The sequence below is a fragment of the Argopecten irradians genome, chromosome 6 (assembly GCF_041381155.1).
Source record: "Argopecten irradians isolate NY chromosome 6, Ai_NY, whole genome shotgun sequence".
NCBI lineage: Eukaryota > Metazoa > Mollusca > Bivalvia > Pectinida > Pectinidae > Argopecten > Argopecten irradians.
Window position 1 is genome coordinate 36,487,260 of NC_091139.1, and position 21,511 is coordinate 36,508,770.

General features: G+C 33.5%; 1 protein-coding gene across 2 annotated transcripts in view; it reads right to left on the minus strand.

Moving 5' to 3' along the window:
* Nucleotides 1-2,054: 2,054 nt before the first annotated feature.
* The window catches only part of LOC138325765 (titin homolog), a 32,601-nt gene continuing 13,144 nt past the window's right edge, over nucleotides 2,055-21,511 (minus strand). Inside the window, exons 11-33 of one of the 2 annotated variants that reach the window (XM_069271646.1) lie at nucleotides 20,221-20,325; nucleotides 19,894-19,966; nucleotides 16,884-17,053; nucleotides 16,294-16,371; nucleotides 15,592-15,973; nucleotides 15,182-15,343; nucleotides 14,419-14,524; nucleotides 9,938-13,840; nucleotides 8,875-8,950; nucleotides 8,538-8,584; nucleotides 7,876-7,963; nucleotides 7,345-7,444; nucleotides 6,951-7,009; nucleotides 6,693-6,777; nucleotides 6,170-6,222; nucleotides 5,740-5,866; nucleotides 5,120-5,328; nucleotides 4,702-4,796; nucleotides 4,395-4,494; nucleotides 3,927-3,985; nucleotides 3,501-3,579; nucleotides 3,143-3,208; nucleotides 2,055-3,003 (exon numbers count right to left, since the gene is read on the minus strand). In XM_069271646.1, coding sequence (XP_069127747.1) covers nucleotides 2,950-3,003; nucleotides 3,143-3,208; nucleotides 3,501-3,579; nucleotides 3,927-3,985; nucleotides 4,395-4,494; nucleotides 4,702-4,796; nucleotides 5,120-5,328; nucleotides 5,740-5,866; nucleotides 6,170-6,222; nucleotides 6,693-6,777; nucleotides 6,951-7,009; nucleotides 7,345-7,444; nucleotides 7,876-7,963; nucleotides 8,538-8,584; nucleotides 8,875-8,950; nucleotides 9,938-13,840; nucleotides 14,419-14,524; nucleotides 15,182-15,343; nucleotides 15,592-15,973; nucleotides 16,294-16,371; nucleotides 16,884-17,053; nucleotides 19,894-19,966; nucleotides 20,221-20,325 — 6,276 coding nt within the window. In that variant the 3' untranslated portion in view covers nucleotides 2,055-2,949. Of the gene's footprint in view, nucleotides 3,004-3,142; nucleotides 3,209-3,500; nucleotides 3,580-3,926; nucleotides 3,986-4,394; nucleotides 4,495-4,701; nucleotides 4,797-5,119; nucleotides 5,329-5,739; nucleotides 5,867-6,169; nucleotides 6,223-6,692; nucleotides 6,778-6,950; nucleotides 7,010-7,344; nucleotides 7,445-7,875; nucleotides 7,964-8,537; nucleotides 8,585-8,874; nucleotides 8,951-9,937; nucleotides 13,841-14,418; nucleotides 14,525-15,181; nucleotides 15,344-15,591; nucleotides 15,974-16,293; nucleotides 16,375-16,883; nucleotides 17,054-19,893; nucleotides 19,967-20,220; nucleotides 20,326-21,511 lie in introns of both variants that reach the window. The other variant, XM_069271645.1, reaches the window with a different exon arrangement.

Consider the following 21,511-nt stretch of genomic DNA (forward strand, 5'->3'; position numbering starts at 1 on the left):
ATATTGTTAAATATTTCAATTTGATGAAAACAAATTTTCTATTAACTACACACTCCAAAATTAACACGTCACAATACAGACATTTTGGGCGTATTGTACACTCTCGAGATTTAAGTAGTTTCAACTTTTGATTTCACTCGACTTCATCCTTCAATAAGCATACCTGTTTACGTGTTGACATAAACTTTGTATCGGTAAAAACTTCACGCCTGTTGATTATTGGAGTGCGTGCATTGAAAACTTAACCAAGAAGATTATCGTAAATGGTTTTCATTTCCGTTGTGTTAAGTCATAAATGCATGATTGTTGCATAATTTTGATATTTTCGATAACTTAATGGATTCGTGTGGTCGCTACAATACTAGGTCGGCAACCTGTTAATAAGTGTATGATGTAACATGCAGCGTGATTTAATTTGTTACTATATGACTGCATTGTATCATGCATATAGCTGATATTATAATTCCGTTTAATTAGATTGTACCAATATGGAAATATAAAGTAACGCAAGGACGAAATATCTAAAATAACTAGTTACTTTGTGAGAGTAAAGTGAAAATCGTTACATCAAGATATCATTTTAATAGTTTATAGGCAAAAGCGAACCTACCAGGTTCGCTTTTGCCTATTTTAAAGCACATATAACAAAAAAAAAATAAACTAATTATTACATAGTTTTGTGGTGACAAAGAAACAGTAACTTTTAGGAAATCGGTTTTAAGTAGATATCTACAGTTACATGGCAACCATGCGAACCAACTGTTTCCGAATACGATGCAATAAAGTATGTAATTATGCATAATAGTGAGAATTCCATGTGGAGCAGTTGCCAGGTACTGACCGCTTGTCGATGGTTTTTCTCACCGCGTACTCCGATTTTCTTCCATCAAATCTGGCACATCCCTACATGACCCTGGCTATTAATAGGACTATAAACTAAATAAACCAAAATTGATATTTTTTACGCAATAGCATTGCACATTCATGCTGATCTTGGATTTTATCTCATTTTGCATAACAGGTATTAAAGAATATGACTTTTCTTTGAAAAACACCTTGGGTTTTCTTATACAGTATTGTACTTTTTCAAATATATCCATTTTTGTTTTCCCTCCATGTTTAAGTCATCTGGAAAGAAAGGCTGCTGAACCTACATGTATGTGTCAATATATTTGTTTCAAATCGGAGTTAGTCATTGAGCAAAACCATATAGGCCTAGTTGATAAATTTGAAGGAATAAGTTTGGCACAAAATGTGGTAGACTCATTCTAGGACAGTTGTAGTAAAAGGGAAAACTTAACCGCTACTAGAAAAGATTTTGTAGAAATGACCAATCCCTGGACACCATTTAGTAAAAATATAGGCAACTCATTTTAACAATTTTGCATTTGCGAAACTTCCAAATAGGAAGATTTGTGTGGTCGCTACAACCTCAGGTTGGCAACTTTTAGTTTGATGTAACATGCAGCGTGATATAATGTTACTATATAACTGCAATGTATCGTGCATATAGCAGAACAACATTTTTTCGCGTGCGATTTACTTTCGCGAATTTCACTATCCAAATTATTTCACGAACGTTTATCTCCGCGAATACATAATTTTTAAAATACACATTAAACTAAATATTTCGATATATTCTCATTCCGGGAAAATTAACCTCCGCGAACCTCTTTTGGAACTGAAATCGCGAAATTTAATAGCCGCGAAAGAAAGTTGGTCTAGTGATGAGATTGTACCAATATGGAAACATAAAATAACACAAGAACTAAATATTTAAAATAACTAGTTACTATGTGAAAGTAAATTGAAAACCGTTAGAGGTAAGAAATAGAGTCCCTTTTAGTACTAATATTACAATATTAAGGTGGGCGATACAGGGGCGAGTTGACAAAGCAGCTTTTATTTTCACTTCTACGTACAATGTTACATTCTACCTTCACTTCATCTTTCTATTCTAGATTCAAATTAAGATGATAACTGCATTTATATGAAACAATTTGGAATCTTGTTTCCGTCAGTCTTGGATGCCCTAATTAAATGTAAAAGAAGACGTGCACACCAAGTTAACAGCTAACAGATATTTTTTTATTTTAAACAACAGTTATATCTTTGCATGTTTAAATATCGGAAAAAAATTCCTCAGAATGAATTGAAAATATCTTATATTGGTATTCCTTCACAAATAACAAAAAAATAAGATTTGATCATGTGACAAAATACTGTTACATGCAGAACATGATATAATACATAAATACAATAATGAAACTATTTATTAATAAATATGGACAAACATAAACTTAATAAATGAGAATGTCATTGAAACCACAACATTTATCTCCGCCATGACATTCATACCTTATAAAGTTTATTGTAATCTACATAATTCTATATTTCCTTTTACTTTGTAACTTATTTTTTCCTCAACGTTTATTGTATTACTGATAGCTCTGTCATAAAGAGCTTTAATATGAAATGATTCATTTACACCATAAAATATCAAGTTTAATCACAACGATGTAAAATATCTTATCATTATAAAGACATCACAGGTATAAGGCAATCCAGCTTACAAGTACCGGGTACATGTCATAATGTATTCCTCTAACGATAACAACAAAACTAATTATTTACATACATGTTTTTGACATTATCCATATGATTGATACATAAAACAGCATTATGTACAATAAGATTTGAACAGAAAACTCGTACAGTTATAAAAGTATAAATCATCATAATACAAAATAACAGACATTGAGCATTACAGTTATATGAATGACGCAATATAAATATGGATATAATCATGTCCTTCTAAGTTTATAACAACATTATTTACAACCTAATTATTCTGTAAAATCCTTTGATGTTCAAAAGCAATGTCACGTTTTCTAAAAGTCACACTTAATCACCCAGTACATCACGTCCCCAAATAGGAAGGTTCATATTCTACCCAATCATTGTGTGAAGACTTCTCCTCATAGACGTTAATTCCTGTCTTTGCTGAAAAAAACCCCAAAAACACCAATCAATTTCAGGTTATGCAAATAATTGTTATGAAAATATATCTCTTTAAACGTTGAAACAAATTCTTTCCCCTGTTTCATAAATTCAGTTAAATTTCAAATATTGACAAACTTACTGCATCTGCAAGTAACTTCTTTTCCATAACGGTCAAGTCCTTCTTCATTGCATTTTTGAATGTTTTCTGAAATTATTTACCATATAACCATTAAATGCGAGTTTTAATGTGGGAATTAACATTTTGAACACTTGATATTACACCCTATATTGTGATTAAATAAAACAAATAAATACAGCGATAAAAACAAATACGTGCAACTTTTTAAAGTTCATAATTAAGAATCACTTAGAACTGATATATTTATCTCACTAGAAAGATTTGTATGTTTTTGAGAGAAATCTAAAGGATCTCTGATCTATAAAGTGCTTCCATACATACCACGGTATTAGAAATCATTGTTCCTAATAATCGTTACCTGCTGGTTGGACTCATACTGGTTCATATGACACATGCTTGCAGTGAAGTCCATCTGCATTCTTTTCAAGTTTTCCAATCTAGAGACATTATTTAAAATCAAAATTAGATCTAGTGCAACGTAAAACAATAACACCTTATTTTCTACATTGATAGTGTTTCAAATACCCTTTAAAATAGAGATAGGGCTTAAAATATTCAATTATAGTTTTACAATTTTCTATGAATTTAGGCTACAAGAAACCACATTTGTCGATTTATTTTTAAGGACATTATTATTTTGATGTTGACAAACAATGAATTCTTTTAAGTATTATAAATAAAACTATAGTGTTAATAATCTGGAATCATGCAATGATATTTTTATTATCTTCATAATTTTATAATCTCATTTTTATCACACTGTATCTCTTTTTACTAATTGTACCTTCGTTCTTGAGAAATCATGCAGTTATTAATAGTTTTCATCTGCTGCTGGAAAAAATCCTGGAAATAGACCAATTTAAAGGATTGAAGCATTTGAGATCCTCCATGTTGCATGCTATCATTGCATCAATGCCTGTGATTTAGTCTCTCAGGATTGCGAAAAAGTGATTAATTTATGAATACAATGTAATTTCTTCATGGAAACAAACAAGAATTAAAGGGAAAGGGATATGATGCCTGCAGTTTTAGATTGTAAAAATAGTTTCTATTTATAGTATCAGTGACAACGATCTTTGACCCCGAAAAGCAATCCAAATTAATAATTTTAATTCAATAAGTCTATTTTAATTCAGAAATTAATACAAAACCAATTGTAATAATCAGGATAAAAGGTCAAAATTATGATACTAAACCCTAAATATCTTGTACCACTGTCAGAGTGGATAACATGAAATTATAGCAATCTTACCAAAGTTTTTGCTTCAGTATCTTCCAGAATTTTGACATCCTTTGAAAGTTCAGTCAACTCCGACATCAATTTCTTCTCAAACCGTTTCAGTATGTTTGACCTATATCCAAATTCAATTTGTATTCATTTCGATTATAGGAGTTAAATGTAACTATATAATGCTTCATTTTTAATTAAAACATGACATTTTGATGACATTACATCAGAACATTACTCAGGAGACTTTGTCGAGTTCAGTGTAATCAGAGAGCTACATGTAGTAACATTGTTAAACTTGATGACTTATTTCCAGTAAAGTAAGTATTACCTTCTTTCTGTTGAGTCTGTAAGAATGTTTCTTAAATGCTTCTGACTAGACTTCATAGCTGTTTTTGCCAAGACATCTAGACAGTGTTGTTTTTTCTTAAAGAAAAGTAATTTAGGTGAAAACACATCTATCCAACAATTGTTCTACTCATAATATTATGGATTATCTAGACAAATGTTTTCAGTGTTTTTTGTTGGTTTTTTTTTTAATCTTTTCAGATAATATCCATGAGACAAAGGAACACTGAGTTTTTATTCAGTATTATATGTTTTCTATTTTCAAATCCTTCATTAAATTTATCCCAGTTAAGTTATCTTAAAATATGAAAAAGGTATGTATTATGTGTATTTGAATACCAGAAATATCTGTTGGGACAAAGAATATAAATTTTCAAGAAAATACAAAGCTTTGAGTATACCTGCATTTGCTTCTTAAAATCCATTCCAAAAGCTTTGACAATCATGGAAACGCCAGCATCTACACCCATACTTTCCAGGTGACTCCTAGATCCGCCTAACATCTCATTTGATGTTGTGTTATATAACTGTGGTGAGGAGATGTGTTCTGGTGTAATAGACGAGTCATCCTTGTCTTCATCATCACTACTACCAGTGATTTCTACAACAGCTGAATATTGAAACTTTTTTAAACAAGACACAAAATATATCAACAATTAGTTTAGAATTTTATATCCATTCTTATAACATTCTATTCTGGAACTTTAAACTATGATATAATTTCCAACGCATTGACTCAACATTGATCAAAATTGATACCTTTTCATGAAATTGAAACAAGCCATTTTTCAGTATAAGGACCTCTTCAAGTCTTGGAAAAATCGAATAAAATACAATCTTAAACACATTTGGCAATATGTGTACACATTTAGATACAAAATTTGATGATTGTATGGATTTGTTTTAATTTCTTTGTCAGAAGGGTGTTTAAGGATGGTCTCCTCTCCATACTGGTGCAAACATGCACATTATGAAACTTTAATTATACACGAGTCTGTTACCAGTTCGGTACAAATAATACCTTTAAAGCCAGAACTAAAAAGTCTCCTGGGTCTAAAGTGTGGCATCTCTACTTCGTCTGTAAGGTCATAACCAGCACTGAGATTGTCTCTGCACACATCACCCTCATCATCACAGTGAAATAATTGGTGCTTAGGTTAAGGATTATTCACTACTACTAGGCCAAACATGGAAGTTACTGAACATATTGTGTACTAATTTGGTTTGGTTGATATTTGTTTGTCCTATTAACAGAAAAGGTCAATTAAGGGTGTGCCAGGTTTTTAGAAATGGAGTAAGTCTGAGCGCCCTAAGAAAGGGCATACTTTAACCTTTACTTATTGCAGCAGAAATTCTAACGCACACAGAAATATGAGTTGTATTTAATATTGTGCTATATATACTATGTTACTTCCAATATGTCATATATTAATTATAAGGCAAAAGGATATGTCATATTTTCTCTTTAATGATGATCTTGAAGGCCTCACTTCTGTTGAAAATCCTGAAAGCCACCAAATGCAAATATTTAGTTTCAATTAAAGTCGTTTTTAATATATCTTAAAGCTCACAAGCAATCAAGTAAATATAAACTAAAACTGTTGCCAGAGTGGACGACAAATACTCCCGGCACACTGCACAAAAGTAATCACTAGCCTAAGGGTTAGGGTTCTGTGTACCAAATTTTATCAAAATCTATTGAGTAGTTTAGGAGAAGTTGTGTCTAGTTGTGTCTAAAGACAGACAAACGGACGGGCGGACACAAGGACAACCCGATTCCAGTATATTACCCCTTAACTTCGTTGTGGGGGGTATAATAAGAAATGGTTAGAATTAAAACTTTTAGCAAACTTTAATACATTCTTTGATCATATGTAACTGCCTTATCATTATCCATCTTATTTATTCCATTTTGTATTTTTAGCAGTAAGATGAATAGATAAAACGATGCATCAATCACAATATGCTACCTACCTGACACCAATCCTGAGAGGTCATCATTTTTTCTTTGTTGCAGTAACCTCTTATCTCTGCTTATGTTACATTCTCTATTGACTTCCTGTAATAAAGATCTCTATTTTAAATGGAGCCTAGCATGGTAAAATGCATTACAAATCAGAAATCAACAAAGCACAAAGTTATGTATATGATCTTTTCATGTAGTAGAATCAATAAGACATTTAGTGCCTCACCACTAATTGTTACAACATTTACAATGCCAACAGAAAGTACCTGCAGAGTTTGGATCTGTAAATCCTCAGGTTGAAAACTCTCTTGGCTACCTTCAGTATCTGAAATATGTTTTTATCAGTAAGTTAATGGCTTTCCATTCAAAAATCTACACACATTTCTGTTTCATTCCCCCTTAAAGTTACATATGAAATCTACTGATTCAAAGGCTGGAACAGTTCTGAATTTTAAGAGGTGAATGAGTTTAATATCCCAATTTTCATGGAGACACCCATTCACTAGGTTTCAAAACTTACATCAATTTTATGTACCACATGTTACAACACAATTTATTAAATTTATTAAAACTTGCTGGTATACTAGATCATGTGCTGAAAAATTTCACATGTGAATGCATGGGTTACCTTCAATGCATTTTAACATGACTTATACTTACCACTACAAGGAAGTGTCATCGGGGTCTTAATGCTACATATTTCCACATGATCTTCATCATTTATGATAAATTTAGGTGTTCTGAGAGCATTAGCAATGTTCTGCAAAAGAGAGCATATACCAAAATTATAACATATTCGGCCTACGTTATAGCACACAATACTGGTAACTTTATTTCAATATTACAAACAATTTTCTTAAACTCTTTCAATTGTCCACAAATTTACTTAATAATTCAATTTTTGATTATAATAGAAATAGAAAGTGTAAATGAGAAGATATGTTAAAATGTAAAAAATCCATAAGATTCTAAATTTAATTAGCCCCTTCCTCCACTCCTCATACTGGGGTTATAACAAATTCAATTCAGTAAGTTATTTTAGTTCAGAATATCAAAATGAAATATTCTATGTGAACTACAATTTTAATGATACACACGTATATAGACTTTATATATATGGTTATATGAATAAAAGCGGTCACAAGCCATGCTTATGAGGTCAGTGTGCAAGAACATGATTGAAAATCTTACGAATCTACTGTCATTTTTTCTGCATGTTGATTTTCTTTGTTTTTCTTTTCTCTTGTTTGCATCTTCAGATTTTCTGCTTGTTTCCTTTCTGCAAATAAACAAAACAATTATTTTTTAATATAACTGCTGATTGCAACAACAAGGACAGCGCACCTTAATATTAATTCTACATACGGTATTTGCATTTGATCTCTAATCCAGGAACAGCATATACAGGATATCAAGTTGCAAGTAGTTTACATTGATGTTTAAAATTAAAGTCAATTAAACAAACTGGTAATAAACTGACTACAGAAATACTATTTAAGGAATATCTTTTTATATGTAGAGCACTATATAGGAACTGTTGGCTTACAATCGAAAAACCAAATTTATCAGCAGAATTTGTTAAACATCAATCAGTCCAGAAACTGAAAGCCAGACAAAGATAAAACTAATAAATATCTAACAGCTTTTCGTATAAACTCATTAACAGTAAATCAAGCAAGTCTAAATAGAAATTTGACAATGATAATGGATAGATGGATGGAAAATGCCATTCTATCACAATGTATATTCTGTTGAGAAAAGTATTTATAACCAATGGCCTGGTGGGTCCAATTAAACACTTTGATCTCTATAAATAGATATATGTTTGTATTGATTGACAATATCATCTTTACCTTGGGTTCTCCATAGGTACATTATCATCCGACTCTCCAACAATATTCTGAAATACAACATCAGCAATTAGGTAAGGAAGCCTTGCTTTGTATCGCGTGTCATTTACTTAATAGGAGGAAGACGTTTTAATCACAAACAATAAATACAGTTCAAAGGAGAAATCAATACTTATGCGAGTCGTTGTAATTGGTATCATAACCATTAACCTACAGTCAGATATATCATACTACTTTACCATTAGAGTAGATAATAGCACAGCTTATGCACCAACAATTAATCCATTCAAGCTGCCATATTTACAAATGTCAGAATACACAACTGTTCAAGACATCTTACCTTGCAAAACTGGTTGAATTTGGTTAGAATGCTGTTTTCAGGTGGATATCCATCATCTACATTAATATCATCAGATCTACAAAGTCAAGGGTAAGGATATTAGACATCAACAAACAATCACTAGTTACCTTAATATCTTAGTCCTACGTTTATATAAATGTATATACATAAAATCTAAAAGCATTTTGGTCTTTACGCAAAATTATATATAAACTTTATTTATTTTACATCGATTGCAAAACAAGTTATAAATTGTACAAATCACTTTCGATGGCCCTAATGAAAAGGCGAGAGGGGTCTTAGAGTGGGGGGAAACCAGAGTGCCCAGAAAAACTCATGTGATCGAGTAGGTGACCCCTGACCTTTTCACGTCCGTGCTGGGGATCGAACCCCAGTCGGCTAGGTGAAAGGCCAGTGGCTTAACCACTACATCGCCCAATCACCATGAAAATAAGATAAAACAGATTCTAGACCTTTATAAACATAATGAAAGCCAAGGCCATTCATTTGAACAAAATTAGAAATACTTTCTCACTCCGGTTAAGGACATTGGACTAAGGTCAAATAGGGCCTAAATCGCTCACTTGCTTCTTGGTAATCCTATTTCCTTTGAAGTTGGCTAAAGGCATTTTTGGTTGGTCTTTACATAAAATTAAATAAAATAGATTAATTAAGCTAAAAATTTATAAATATCATAAATCTAGAATCAGTTTATCTAAACATGACACTGGTTTAACATCAGGTCTCTTGGCCATTTATTGAACTATTCATAAGGCATTTCATGTAATTAACATATTTAACCCTTAAGATTTAGAATGAATGTCAAGGTCATTTCTTTTAACAAACTTTGTAGCCCTTCATCCAAGCATGCTAAAAGTTTCTGGGTCACTTTCCATTTGAGAAAAGTTTATTTAAGAGAAAAAATTATGCCAGGACAGACGAGGGATGTCACACCACAGCATTTAAGGCCACTCAATTGCCCTTCGGACATATAAACAAATTTCAGTAAATATAAACTGAATATAAAACAAATATTGTTTTTGTTATTTTTCCCCACCATTACCTGTACAATTGATCATCTGACACTTCTGACACCTCTTCTGAGTCTACATTTTCAATTTCTTCTGTAAAGGTGCTCTTTCTGTTTGACCTAGATCCTTTATCAGCGTTTTGTTTCATTATATCTTTGGCTTTTGAATTGCTTTCCTGTTTTCCTTTGAATTGAGTATTACAATCGTCATGTACTTTTGAACTGTCTAGTCTAGCTCTTTTGGGTCGATTTCTTTGATGTGTGTGATGTTTGAAGCAAGGTAAAATATTATTTTCTCCTTGAAGTCGTGGAATACCGACATCATCGAAAGTAATTTCACACTGTGGAATCTTTAATGGACTAGAAGAGTCACGTTTAGAAAGACAAAGATCATCATGGTGATCAAACTCTTCATTTTCATTTGTGTTATAACAGGTGTTCCCATTGCCTCTCCTGCCTAAAAATCTTGCCATCAATCTATTAACATCTTTTCTAGTCATTTCTTTCTTTGCTTTCTCGTTCCGACTTTTACATGGTTTATCTGCCAATTTTTTGGGTTGATATGGAGATGATTGACCTGTGGAACAAACTGAATCTTGTTCATTGTCATTATCACTTATTACATCAACAACTTCTAGTGGTTGTTTTGTTGAAATTTTCTTTTTTCCTTTGATAAAAGCATTCTTATTACTATCACATATCTTAGCTTTCTCCTTGAACGATGATCCATTCATATTTTCTTTAGAAACCGATTTGTTTGTTTTCAATGAGGAATCAGATTTCTGGAGATGCCTTTTAAGTGGAGCTTCATTCTTTCCATGTTTGGCATTTGAATTATTCTTTTGTCTTTTCTTGCTATAGTTTTCAGACCTTTTCCAAGATATTTCACATTCCTTGTCAAAATCATACGGATCCCCAGCAGTAACATCCTTCTCTGGTGCCACGATTCTATCTGTTGCGGAGTATGACATTGCTAAATACACTCTGTTCTTACTGTTACCATATTCTACCTCACAAGACTTTTTCCTCTGAACACCCGCGGCAGACATACAAGCACTCTGTACATCATGTCTCTCGAATACTGCAGATCCTGATCTTTCCTTGAAGAATTTCCTCTGACTTAAAGATCTGATTGTATTTTCTTGTGAAAGATTTGTTGTAAACAAAGAGAGGGAATTATCATATGAACAATTCAATTCCTCATCCTCTTTGTTGTGTGGCTGTTGTTCCAATGGCTTCTTTTCAAAGTCATTCTCTATCTCACAACACTCTGTAGAAGAATCTGTGTCACCAATTATCCCTTCATCAAAACCCTCAATGTCTTTATCAGCATTTTCTGAAGGCGTTGTTTCTTCTGATATTTGTTTCCTAGGTTTCATATTTCTTCTTGCTGGCCTAGTAATATCAGGCACTTTGAAAATTCCATTGTATGTATTTTTTGAAGGTTTTCTACCCTCCAAAACTCCTTCATCAGTTTCTGGAGAAAGAGAGCTTTGTATTACTTCTATCTCATTGTCATTCTGAGATTCAAAGTCAGATTCTTTTTCAGCAAGTTTTCTTAGTCTAATGGACCTAGTATTTTGCTCCAAAGAGTCATCAGTACTTTCCAGGGCTGTCTGTCTCGCCTTCCTTTTCTCCCTTTTCTTGGAAGTGTGAGACATATTTTCTTGTCCATTGTCACTTTGTGTCTCCACACCGGTGCTAACATTATTAGATTTCTTTAATTTCTTTCCTGTTACTTTTGCTTTCCTTATATCACTTTCAATGACTAAACCATCCTCACTTTGCATGTCATCTTTACTACAGACAATCTGAGCATCATCAACTTCAATGTCCTTGTTGCCTCTGATAGGATTCTCCATTACCTGGTTTTCTGTTTTTGATTTGGGTTTTGAATCTTCTCTTGATTGTGCAGCCTTCCTTTTAGGTCTACTGGATTTGCCTTTGTTACTTTCTAATATGCGCTCTTTATTTTGTTCAAATTCTCTCAGTTGATCTCTTTGTTCATCATTTTCAAAATTGTCATTATGTTCTACAGTAGACACCCCATTCTTATTCTTTTCAGTAACCCTTCTTTTGTCTTTAGGGATACTCTCTTTCCCTAAATGTTCTATGTAGCTTTTATTTCCATCACTGTTGCTGCAATCTATGGAAGAAATAATTTCATTTTCACCATCGAAATTCACATCACCTGCCTCAACATTATCTAATGGTGTTGAAGCCAGAATTTGTTTGGTCTTCTTCTTCTTTCCTTTTTGTGGCTGTACATCCGAAGGGCATTTAAAAACTCCTTTGTCTCCTTTCCCATTATCCAAAGGTTTTTCATCATTTTCTGGCTCAAATGAACTTTGTATCACTTCCACTTCCCTATCAACTTGAGATTCTACATCAGATTCCGGAGCATTTGCCGCAGCAGTGTTAAGTTTTCTAGATCTTGTTTTTCTAGTGTTTTCCTCTGATGTAGTGGCTTTAGGTTTTTGTGCAGATTTTCTTTTCCTTTTCGATTTTTTACTTTCATTTTGTAGAATTGGTGCATCATTTGCATCACTAACTGTAACAATCTCTTCATCACAAGTCACTTCAATGTTACCTTTCTCACAATCAGACCTTTTCGTTTTTCTGTCCTTATTTCCAGATTTCTTTTCATGAATCATGACACTATCATTTTTACACTGTCTGACACTTTCAGTTTCATTTTGAATGTTATTTTCATGTTCAATAAGTCGACTAGTCTTTGCTCTCTTTCCAGTCCCAAAAGACATTCTCATCTCATCTACTTCATCAAAGTCATAAACATCCAAACCTGGTTTCTTTGAGTTGCTCTTCCTTGTTTGCGATTCTTCTGTCACTGTATTTTTCTGTTTTTGCTGTTCAGTTTGCTTTTTCTGATTTTCATTTTCAGAGGTTGTTGAAGCAATATCCAATACATCATAATCAGGCTCATGAATATCAGAACAGGTTAATGCTGTTTTTGTTTGTTTAACTATGTTTTTGTCCTGATCATGAGTTTTGTTTAACTTTCTATTTCGTCTTCCATGTCCAAATGTTACACTGACATCCATGTTTTGATTTAATCCATCTTCCACGTTTTCTTGGCCTTTGTTAGAATTACTGGCAATATCTGCTGTAAGTTCTTTTCTCTTTTTTCCTTTAGCTTGACTTTCCTTCATGCTTTTATTCTCAGCGGTAATACTTTTATTTGTTGGTAAATTTTGGTTGTCAGTTGCATTAACAAGGATTAAGGCAGCAAATTCTGGTTCAGGGTTTGAAATTTGACCACTTTCCATATTTTCAAGAGCACAGGAACTTTGTATCACATCAAGTTCTAAATTATCACGAATCTCCTGACTGGGTGTAGTATCGTTCATCTTCACTCCTTTGCCCTTTTTTGATTTCAAACTTTTCCTTATGCTTACTTGCTTCTTTTCATTGACATCTTTACAAGTGTCCTTTGTGATTTCAGCATTATCAAGATTAGCTGACTGTTCAATATTAGTATGTTCTGTTGATGACACTTTAGAACGTTTTTCTTTAGACCTTTTCTTTGAACATTCAACTTCAATATTACAGTCCTCAGAGAAAGAAAGTCCATTTTTTTCCATTGAGCAAATTTCATCAGATGTTTCATCATTGATCAGACTGTCTTGTGATTGGAATGCAAAGTCTTCTTTGTTAGCTTCTTTAGACATCTGTTCAACAATTTTCAGTGCATTAAAATCGGGCCCTTGGGTTTGATCCTGATCTTTAGTCGTCTGTTTTCCAGCTTTCGATTGTTTTGAAGTAGGAAAATTGGTTTTCGTCTTGGGTTGGTCAACTGTCTTAGGATTGGGAATGCCGGCAGCTGAAGTAGTGCTTTTTGTATTTTCTTGACTCTTTGTATCACAGGTTTTCTTTTTCTGCAGAGCCTTTCTTCTGTTATTGTCATTTACACTGCCTCTAGAAAAACAATCAAAAATGAAAATGAATGAAACAAAATGGTATAAAAATATTTGTTTCAAAATTGAAGCAACCCAAACTCAAACACTCAGTTTTTGCAATTTCCCATTTCCCTTGAGCTATTGTATATTACTTTCAATAGCTTACCTGTAGTTTCTATGAAATCATATAAAAATGTGGAGTTATTACCCTCATCAGCAAATTGGAAATCATGGCCCTCCCTTTGTTTACATGATTTTGAATTCCTAACCTCTATGGATGCTAGCAGTAAAATACACTTAAGTTTTGTTCATTAAGTCCAACAGTGACTTTTAAAGTTGACCTTTTGACTCAAGATTCAGTTCTAAGCTGTGTTTCCTCATAAGCTATCATTATATGAAGTTTCAATAAAACCCATAGATTCATTGTCAAGTTATCATCTGGAAACCACCAGACACACAGACGGATGGAGTCAAAAACCATATAGTCCCCTCCAGTTTTACAGGCAGAGGACTGGTGTGCCTTATCATATCACATTTTGTATATTATCCACCATTGTCTAATGGAAGCAAAATTGATTGAACATAATTATGAATTACCTCTGTTCTGCAAGTGCTTTAATGCTGTCAACTTTTCCCGGTAATGATTCAGTTGTGACAACCATTTTCTTTCCTTTTCCTGCTGCAGCTTTGATACCAGGATTTTCTTAAAAAAGAAACAGAAAAAATATCACGGCTATCATGATTTAAGTTCTTCTTTATATGAATAACGTCAGCATGAAGTACTACAGCAAAGCATATATGTATAACATCTCTATGAAGCAACCCGGTGATTTAAACAGTTCACCCAAAATAGAAAAGTCACCTATCAACATCAACAAGGAGTCAGTGTTAAAAATATTACTGTTAGCAAGAGTTCCCAGAGGATGATATATGTCTGACAATGGAAAGTGCTCATCAAACAATCAAAATCCAAGATGGGTGACTGTCAGCCATTTTATTAATGAATGTGGAGCCTACATATGAAATTAGAGAAAGATCCCTTTAGTACCTTGCGAGAAATAGCGATTACAAGCTTCAACTATCAAAATCCAAGATGGCTGCTGTCGGCCATCTTGTTGATTGACCAGTCCCATAAAATGCAATATGTACGACTAGGGTACTAGGAGAACTTATATATGAAATTAAAGTAACATTCCTTCAGCACTTTATGATATGAGAAAGAGTGGAAACAAGAATTGGAAAGACAGACCAAGGAAGAAAGATGATTTGAAAAGCCCATCAGCTGATGATACTCAACTCAGATCAAATGTCAGTAGATGGTATGTTTGATATTGCTATGGATATTATGAAACTTACAAACCTTGATCATCAGGGTTTTTTTCTAAATTTTCAGCAGGTGCCATTTTCTTCTTCAAAGACTTTTTGCTCTTAGTACCACTGTTTGGAGTCAAAATTACAACAGGAGTTTTAACTTTCACCTTCGCTTGACCTCGAATGGTTGGAGTTTTTGGGGTTGGAATTTCTAGAAATATACATGGTTGATATGACAGAGCAATAATCTCATCAATTGTAAGACAGTAGAAATTCTAAAAATTCAACCTGCATAATGTAATATACACATTATTTTGACAAATATACAAAGAAATAAAGTTATTTTTATGCATCAATCATACCAAGAAACTATCAAAGAATCATTACAATGGCTTATTGTGAAGCAAAAATTTAAAATAGTGAAAATTTTCAATAACAAAACAAATGTATTGACTTCACCTGCAGATTTTGGTTGAGCTGTTTTCATAGACTTCAGTTTTCCAAGACTGACATACGATACAGGCTCTGACACTTTAGACAGCACTGGACTGCACTGTTCATCAGAGAGTGCTGCACTTCCATCTGCACACATGGCTACCTCAGGTTCAGAAGTGGTCCTCAATCCCTGTGAGGGACAAGGCTGGAGATATTTCATAGCAATAGCCTGGACGGGTTCTGTAGTGGAATTCTGGGAACTGTCTATAACTATGTGTGTACATGGTACAGATACCTTCACCCTCATAGTAGTTGCAGGCATCGTGCACTTCGATGGACAATTCTGCTCAGTAAGATGGTTTTGTGCAGTTCCAATGTCTTCCTCTAATTCATCACAGTTACTGTCCTTTAAAATATACATATACTTCATCAAATATATAGCTGTATAAAGAATCATTACTATCAATTCACATAAAGGTTGGGGTAAAATGGACACTATTACCTTATGCATTGTATTTCACCTGTCTTACAGCATATAATATATATAATAACATCCATTATGCTATTTATAAGGTGAAATCCCAAATTTTATTTCATTTGTATAGTGAAATGAAACTTATTATTGTTCATAAATTAAGATCAACTGCTCATGAATTAAAATATAAAACATAATATTATTTTGTAGTTTTCATCATTGTAAACATTTTTTACAAGTATTATACAGACCATTTCAAAGTCCGGACTATCTGATCTTGCTCTCACACAAATTGCATTTGTAGGTAGGGAAACTTTTGGCTTCATCGACTGCTAAAATGATATAAATTCCCATTCATTTGTGATTTGCATACCTACTTATAAGAATGATTAGTTATCTTTATCTCATTTGATTAGAATAATGGTAGTGATTTTTAATGTCAAATTGACTCAACAAATAAAATTTGGTCAGAATTGTATTACAAACATTCCTTTAAAGTTTATTAACTCATGCTGATTTCCAATCAAAAGAAAATCTGACATCAATAACTACGATAAAAGGAACTTATATCAGTCTTCCATTTCTGCCTTACTAGAAATAGATGTTGTATGAAAGGCAATATGATTAAGACAACAATGTGTCATATATGATAACAGCCTGAAACTGAATTCTGCTTTAACTTAACCTTATTTCTTTCAACACCACTAAAAGGGTCGTTTTGATTAAATCTTACATAGAACTCAAAAATTTCAATTTTCTCCATGTTTACCTCCTTATCACACAGGATGCAATCAAAGTAAATCCAAATGTTCTAACTGATAGACATTCTGAAACAACAAACCTGTATGAACAGCTTTTCTTTGCCAAATGTTTGTACTGCAGCCTCTTCCATCCCCCATGCTCCTTCAAAGGTAAATGTCACTACCTTACCAGAGACACCCATTTGACTTGGATACAAAGTTGGAATAGAATTGGCCAGTTCAATCTCAAGATGATGCATGTCTTCTTCAGCTGCAAAAACAAAATAATAAATACAGAAAAATGGGTCTCAAGCCTTGACATACTTCACAAAGATGCTGGGTAATAAGACAAGTCAATGAAAACTTCAAAATCAAACTAGGAATCTAACATATCAGGAAGAACTCTGCTAAATGAATAATTTAAGCTACCAAGGTATAAGATTCTATCACAAGCAAGTGTTTATATACTACGGCTGCCGGGATACGACCGAAGCGTACCACAATATATTGTGATACACAACAGCTGTATTGTGATATGTAATGCAATATTTTGATATTGACATTTTAAATCATAAATGGTGTTTAATCTGTATTTATTCCATAATAAAAACCCTCTTTTCATAATACAAACATACAATGCTATTTAATGTAGTCTTAAATTGTTTTCGTCGTGTTGTTGAGTAATCAAAATGCTCCAATTTGATGTTCTTGTTTACGTTACATTAATATATTTGAGAAAATGCTAGGCTACAGACAATTGCAACCAAATAATGCAATAACTAAAAATGATAGTGTCTGCAAACATTTGCATATCAATTTTGAACCTAAATAATGAATGGATTTATGTACATTTGTCCTGGCAAAATAAGCATTACGATCGTGATTACCTTCAAATGGCTGATCGACTTGCAGTGTTGTTTTGACATATGTGTAGAAACTACAAAATGGCTGCGGATGATCATGATGAAACCATGCGTTCACTGGGTCTTAAATGTGTTTGGAGAATTCTTCAAGTATTGTTCATTGATGCAACAAATCAGCTTGACACTATTTCAGAAACTAGCCTAATGCCATATTGTTTATATTCAACATCATGCAAATGTTTGAATCATTTGAACGTTATACATGTTAATGACAAGCATTTGACTGACTCCACAATCGGAAACGAATGATAACAAAATCAATCATATTATCGGAAAGGAAAACAAATACAACTTGCTGGTTTGTAGTTTTAACAGCATGACATTTTAATTATATAACATAAATGATATTATTTAAGAAAAATATTGCAATACATCAATATACCAGTTAACCGCGGCAGCCCTATTATATACCAAAAAATTTTATCACTTACTGCCAACACAATAAAACCGCCACCTATCAGCATCGTCGAAGTTATCTAGAGCGTAACAATAGCATGCAAGGCAATCGCAACAGTACACTGATGTAGTTAGCAATCCAAACCGTTCAAGGTATTATTGTGTCGGCAGTAAAAGTAACAAAATAGTGATATTTTTCATGTTTATATCAGAGATGGTGACAAGTGATTTTAACTTCTGACATAACGACCTTGACCTGTGTCTCATTCTTACCGATTTATGGTCTGAAGCGAATAAGAAACACAAAATTTAACCTTGACCTTTGCACTTATGACCTTCACCGCTTTCAGTCAACTCCTTGTTTAGTTGTAAATCTTATCCTTTATAAGCTTAGAAAAAGACCCCATTTATTTTCAAAAAGTCACTTCCATTTATTCAGAGGGATCTCATTTCAGGAACATCCAGTGCAAACCCAGATAGGGCACCCATATATTCATATGGGTAGGGTCCTAAATACAAAGACATCCATGATTAAATATGTTAACTAAACCTATATTTTCATCGCCACAAGAATGGAAAGGTAAATATCTCCTCTACAAATCATTATGTGTCCATAGTAACCAGTATCGATGCATTTGATAGACATTATAGACATATTACAGACATTAACTCAATAATAGCCAAACTATAAACATTCATACCGTATTTTCCCTAATGAGGGCGCCGGGCGTGGGTAAATGACTGAGGGGGGCGCGGTTATTTGAGACCATTTTTAGATGGTTTTTTTTCTGAAACAGACTATAGTCATCTTGCTTTTAGTTTCGTATTTTTCTGAAAGTTATGATAACCAACTTTCGTTTTGAAGTCAAGTAAGTATTGAAATTACATAATAATGAAGAAATGTATGCACCAGAAGTATTAAACATTGGTTAAATATGTCTGTTTCACGGAAATTTTGCATTTCATGCTAGCCTGTTTGTTTACCTTGCGTACACAAAATGGCGGACGGTGCTTTCGATCGCTACTTTCGTTTTGTGGCAGATGGGGAATACCGACAAGAGCACACAATAAAATGCTTAGAAATGATAATATTACTGTAAGTTAGGAACCTTTATCATACATATACTGTAAGTATTCATAAAACCTGTACAGACATCGCTAAAATGTTGTTGCCAGTTAGTCTTCATCCATACACGTGTGTGGGACATTCAAGTGACACGTTTTGTTTTGAACATGGCGTTCTCGCTATTTCTATGTGTAAATACTTGGCAAGTTATTCAGTGCAATAAATTTAGTGTTTATACAAGCTGATTAGATATCTGTTAGGCATCAGATTGATGTAAAACTGTATTTCATTAGCGTCTGCAGAGACAAATCGTCACAATCTGGCACAAAAATTGTATGAAATTAGTTGATTTTTTTCAGCAAAAAACGTGGGAGCGCCCTTATTAGAGGAGGCGCTCTTAATAGGGAAAATACGGTACTTTACAATAATTGACAAAGTTTGAACATAATTGATCCAAACAATAATAAGGACACATTTTGGTAATTTTAGAAAACCTGTATATCGTGACCAGGGTACCGTGGCAATGGAACTTTTGATTTGGGCAAAAAACAGCTGCATGCACTTTTACACATCATTCCTAATCATTGCATTTTCAATGAAATGGAATCAGTAGGTCAAATTTTTTTCTACAGACAGATGAACAGAGAAGCTAATTCCAGTATAACCACCTCTCAATATTCAACTTTTGTTGCAGGGGTATAAAAATGATGTATATTGTGCACTTACCAGAGATTTTGTAACAATGCACATCTGACTTCCACACAGATAAGGTTTCCCATGAACCATCTTCTGAAAAATCCTGTTCATAAAATAAATTCATATGGTTTTCTTTTATTAGACAGTTTTCAGTTTGGAACGACATCCAAATAGTTTAGCATCTATTTTCTTTACATAAAAATATAATATTTCCATCCATTGGCATCCATGATACATTTCTACTTTTACATCCTAGTTAAAATATAAAACTTATTTATCTAAGATAACTCTGACTAATGTCTGGTTATATTCCCCGTAATTATTTTCCGCGCATGCGATACCATCACTTCATTTTACCTCACTGTATCCACTGCAGTCTTCACAAAAAATGGAAAGCCTGTTACTTCCAAAGTTGAAATCCACCCAAAATTCATCATAGCCAGGATCATTTGGTTTTCTGAGCTGAAAGAAACAAACAATAATTTAAATTCATTTGATCACAAACTTTTCCCTTGAATATTTGACAATTGAATATAAGTTTTTTTCCCATTACTGTCGTGTCGGTCTAACCGTTGACGATGACAGTGATGTACTCACCCCGCAACTTGCACAATACAATTGCATACTGGGTTACAATATAATGCTAAACGCGAGTTGATTGGTTGGTGGGCGTGGCTTATATCGTGTAATATGTGAGACCTACGTGTGATAGATCTATCCTGAACTCATTGGGTATTACCGTACTCCTAAGAACTAGATCTATCCTGAACTCATTGGGTATTACTGTATTCATAAGAGCTGCAGGATGTGTCCATACTTTCTATTACCCGCAGTTTTTACAACAGATGTTTCTTCAAAGAAAGCTCTGGCATTAAACATGATAACGCCGTTTTCATGAGCTGCTGTCCGTGTTTCAGCCGGGATACACTGGATAACTTTTCGCGTCATCGCTAGCATAATTCACGGTAGGGAATGTGCGTCACAAACGTTAGGCTACTTCGAGAACAACGTAATGGCTGCCCTGAGGCCCGCCTCGTGGTAAGTTTACCCCTGTTTGTTTCTTTATCAATCTACTTCTTAAATATCAATGCCTTCTAAAGTACTTTTAATTCACTCCAGATTTATTGGCTATTAATGGATTTCTTATATAATGTGCCATTTTTTCAAACATTCAAGGACAAACATTGTACGCTCGTAGATCTAACGCTGTTATCGTTAGGACTTACATGGAAATGCAGCAAATTGCCTCTAAATTCTAAAATGGCCGACGGAACCAACATTCCTCTCCAATAAACGGCTCATTATTTTATGACTATTTTTTTCTATAAACTTAAGACTTTGTTGGTAACTTTGCTTGGGTTCCGATGAACAGGTGGCTGGGTCAAATGTCCCCCGTGCAGTCATATTCTTTATAATCTTGTGACAACCTCTTCTCGTAACATCATGTTTTTTTTTTACTAATTTCATGAAAAAAGATAATGCTTTCGTTTATAATGATGATCAAGTATTTCACAACGAAGTTTACCGTCCGTCAGTACTCTGTTAGCATAAGATCTTCCACACATGTTTTTTCTTATCAGGCGCAGCCATGTCTGACACATTGTCGGATAAACTCCGCCCACTCGTTTTATCTATCGCCTGACGTCGG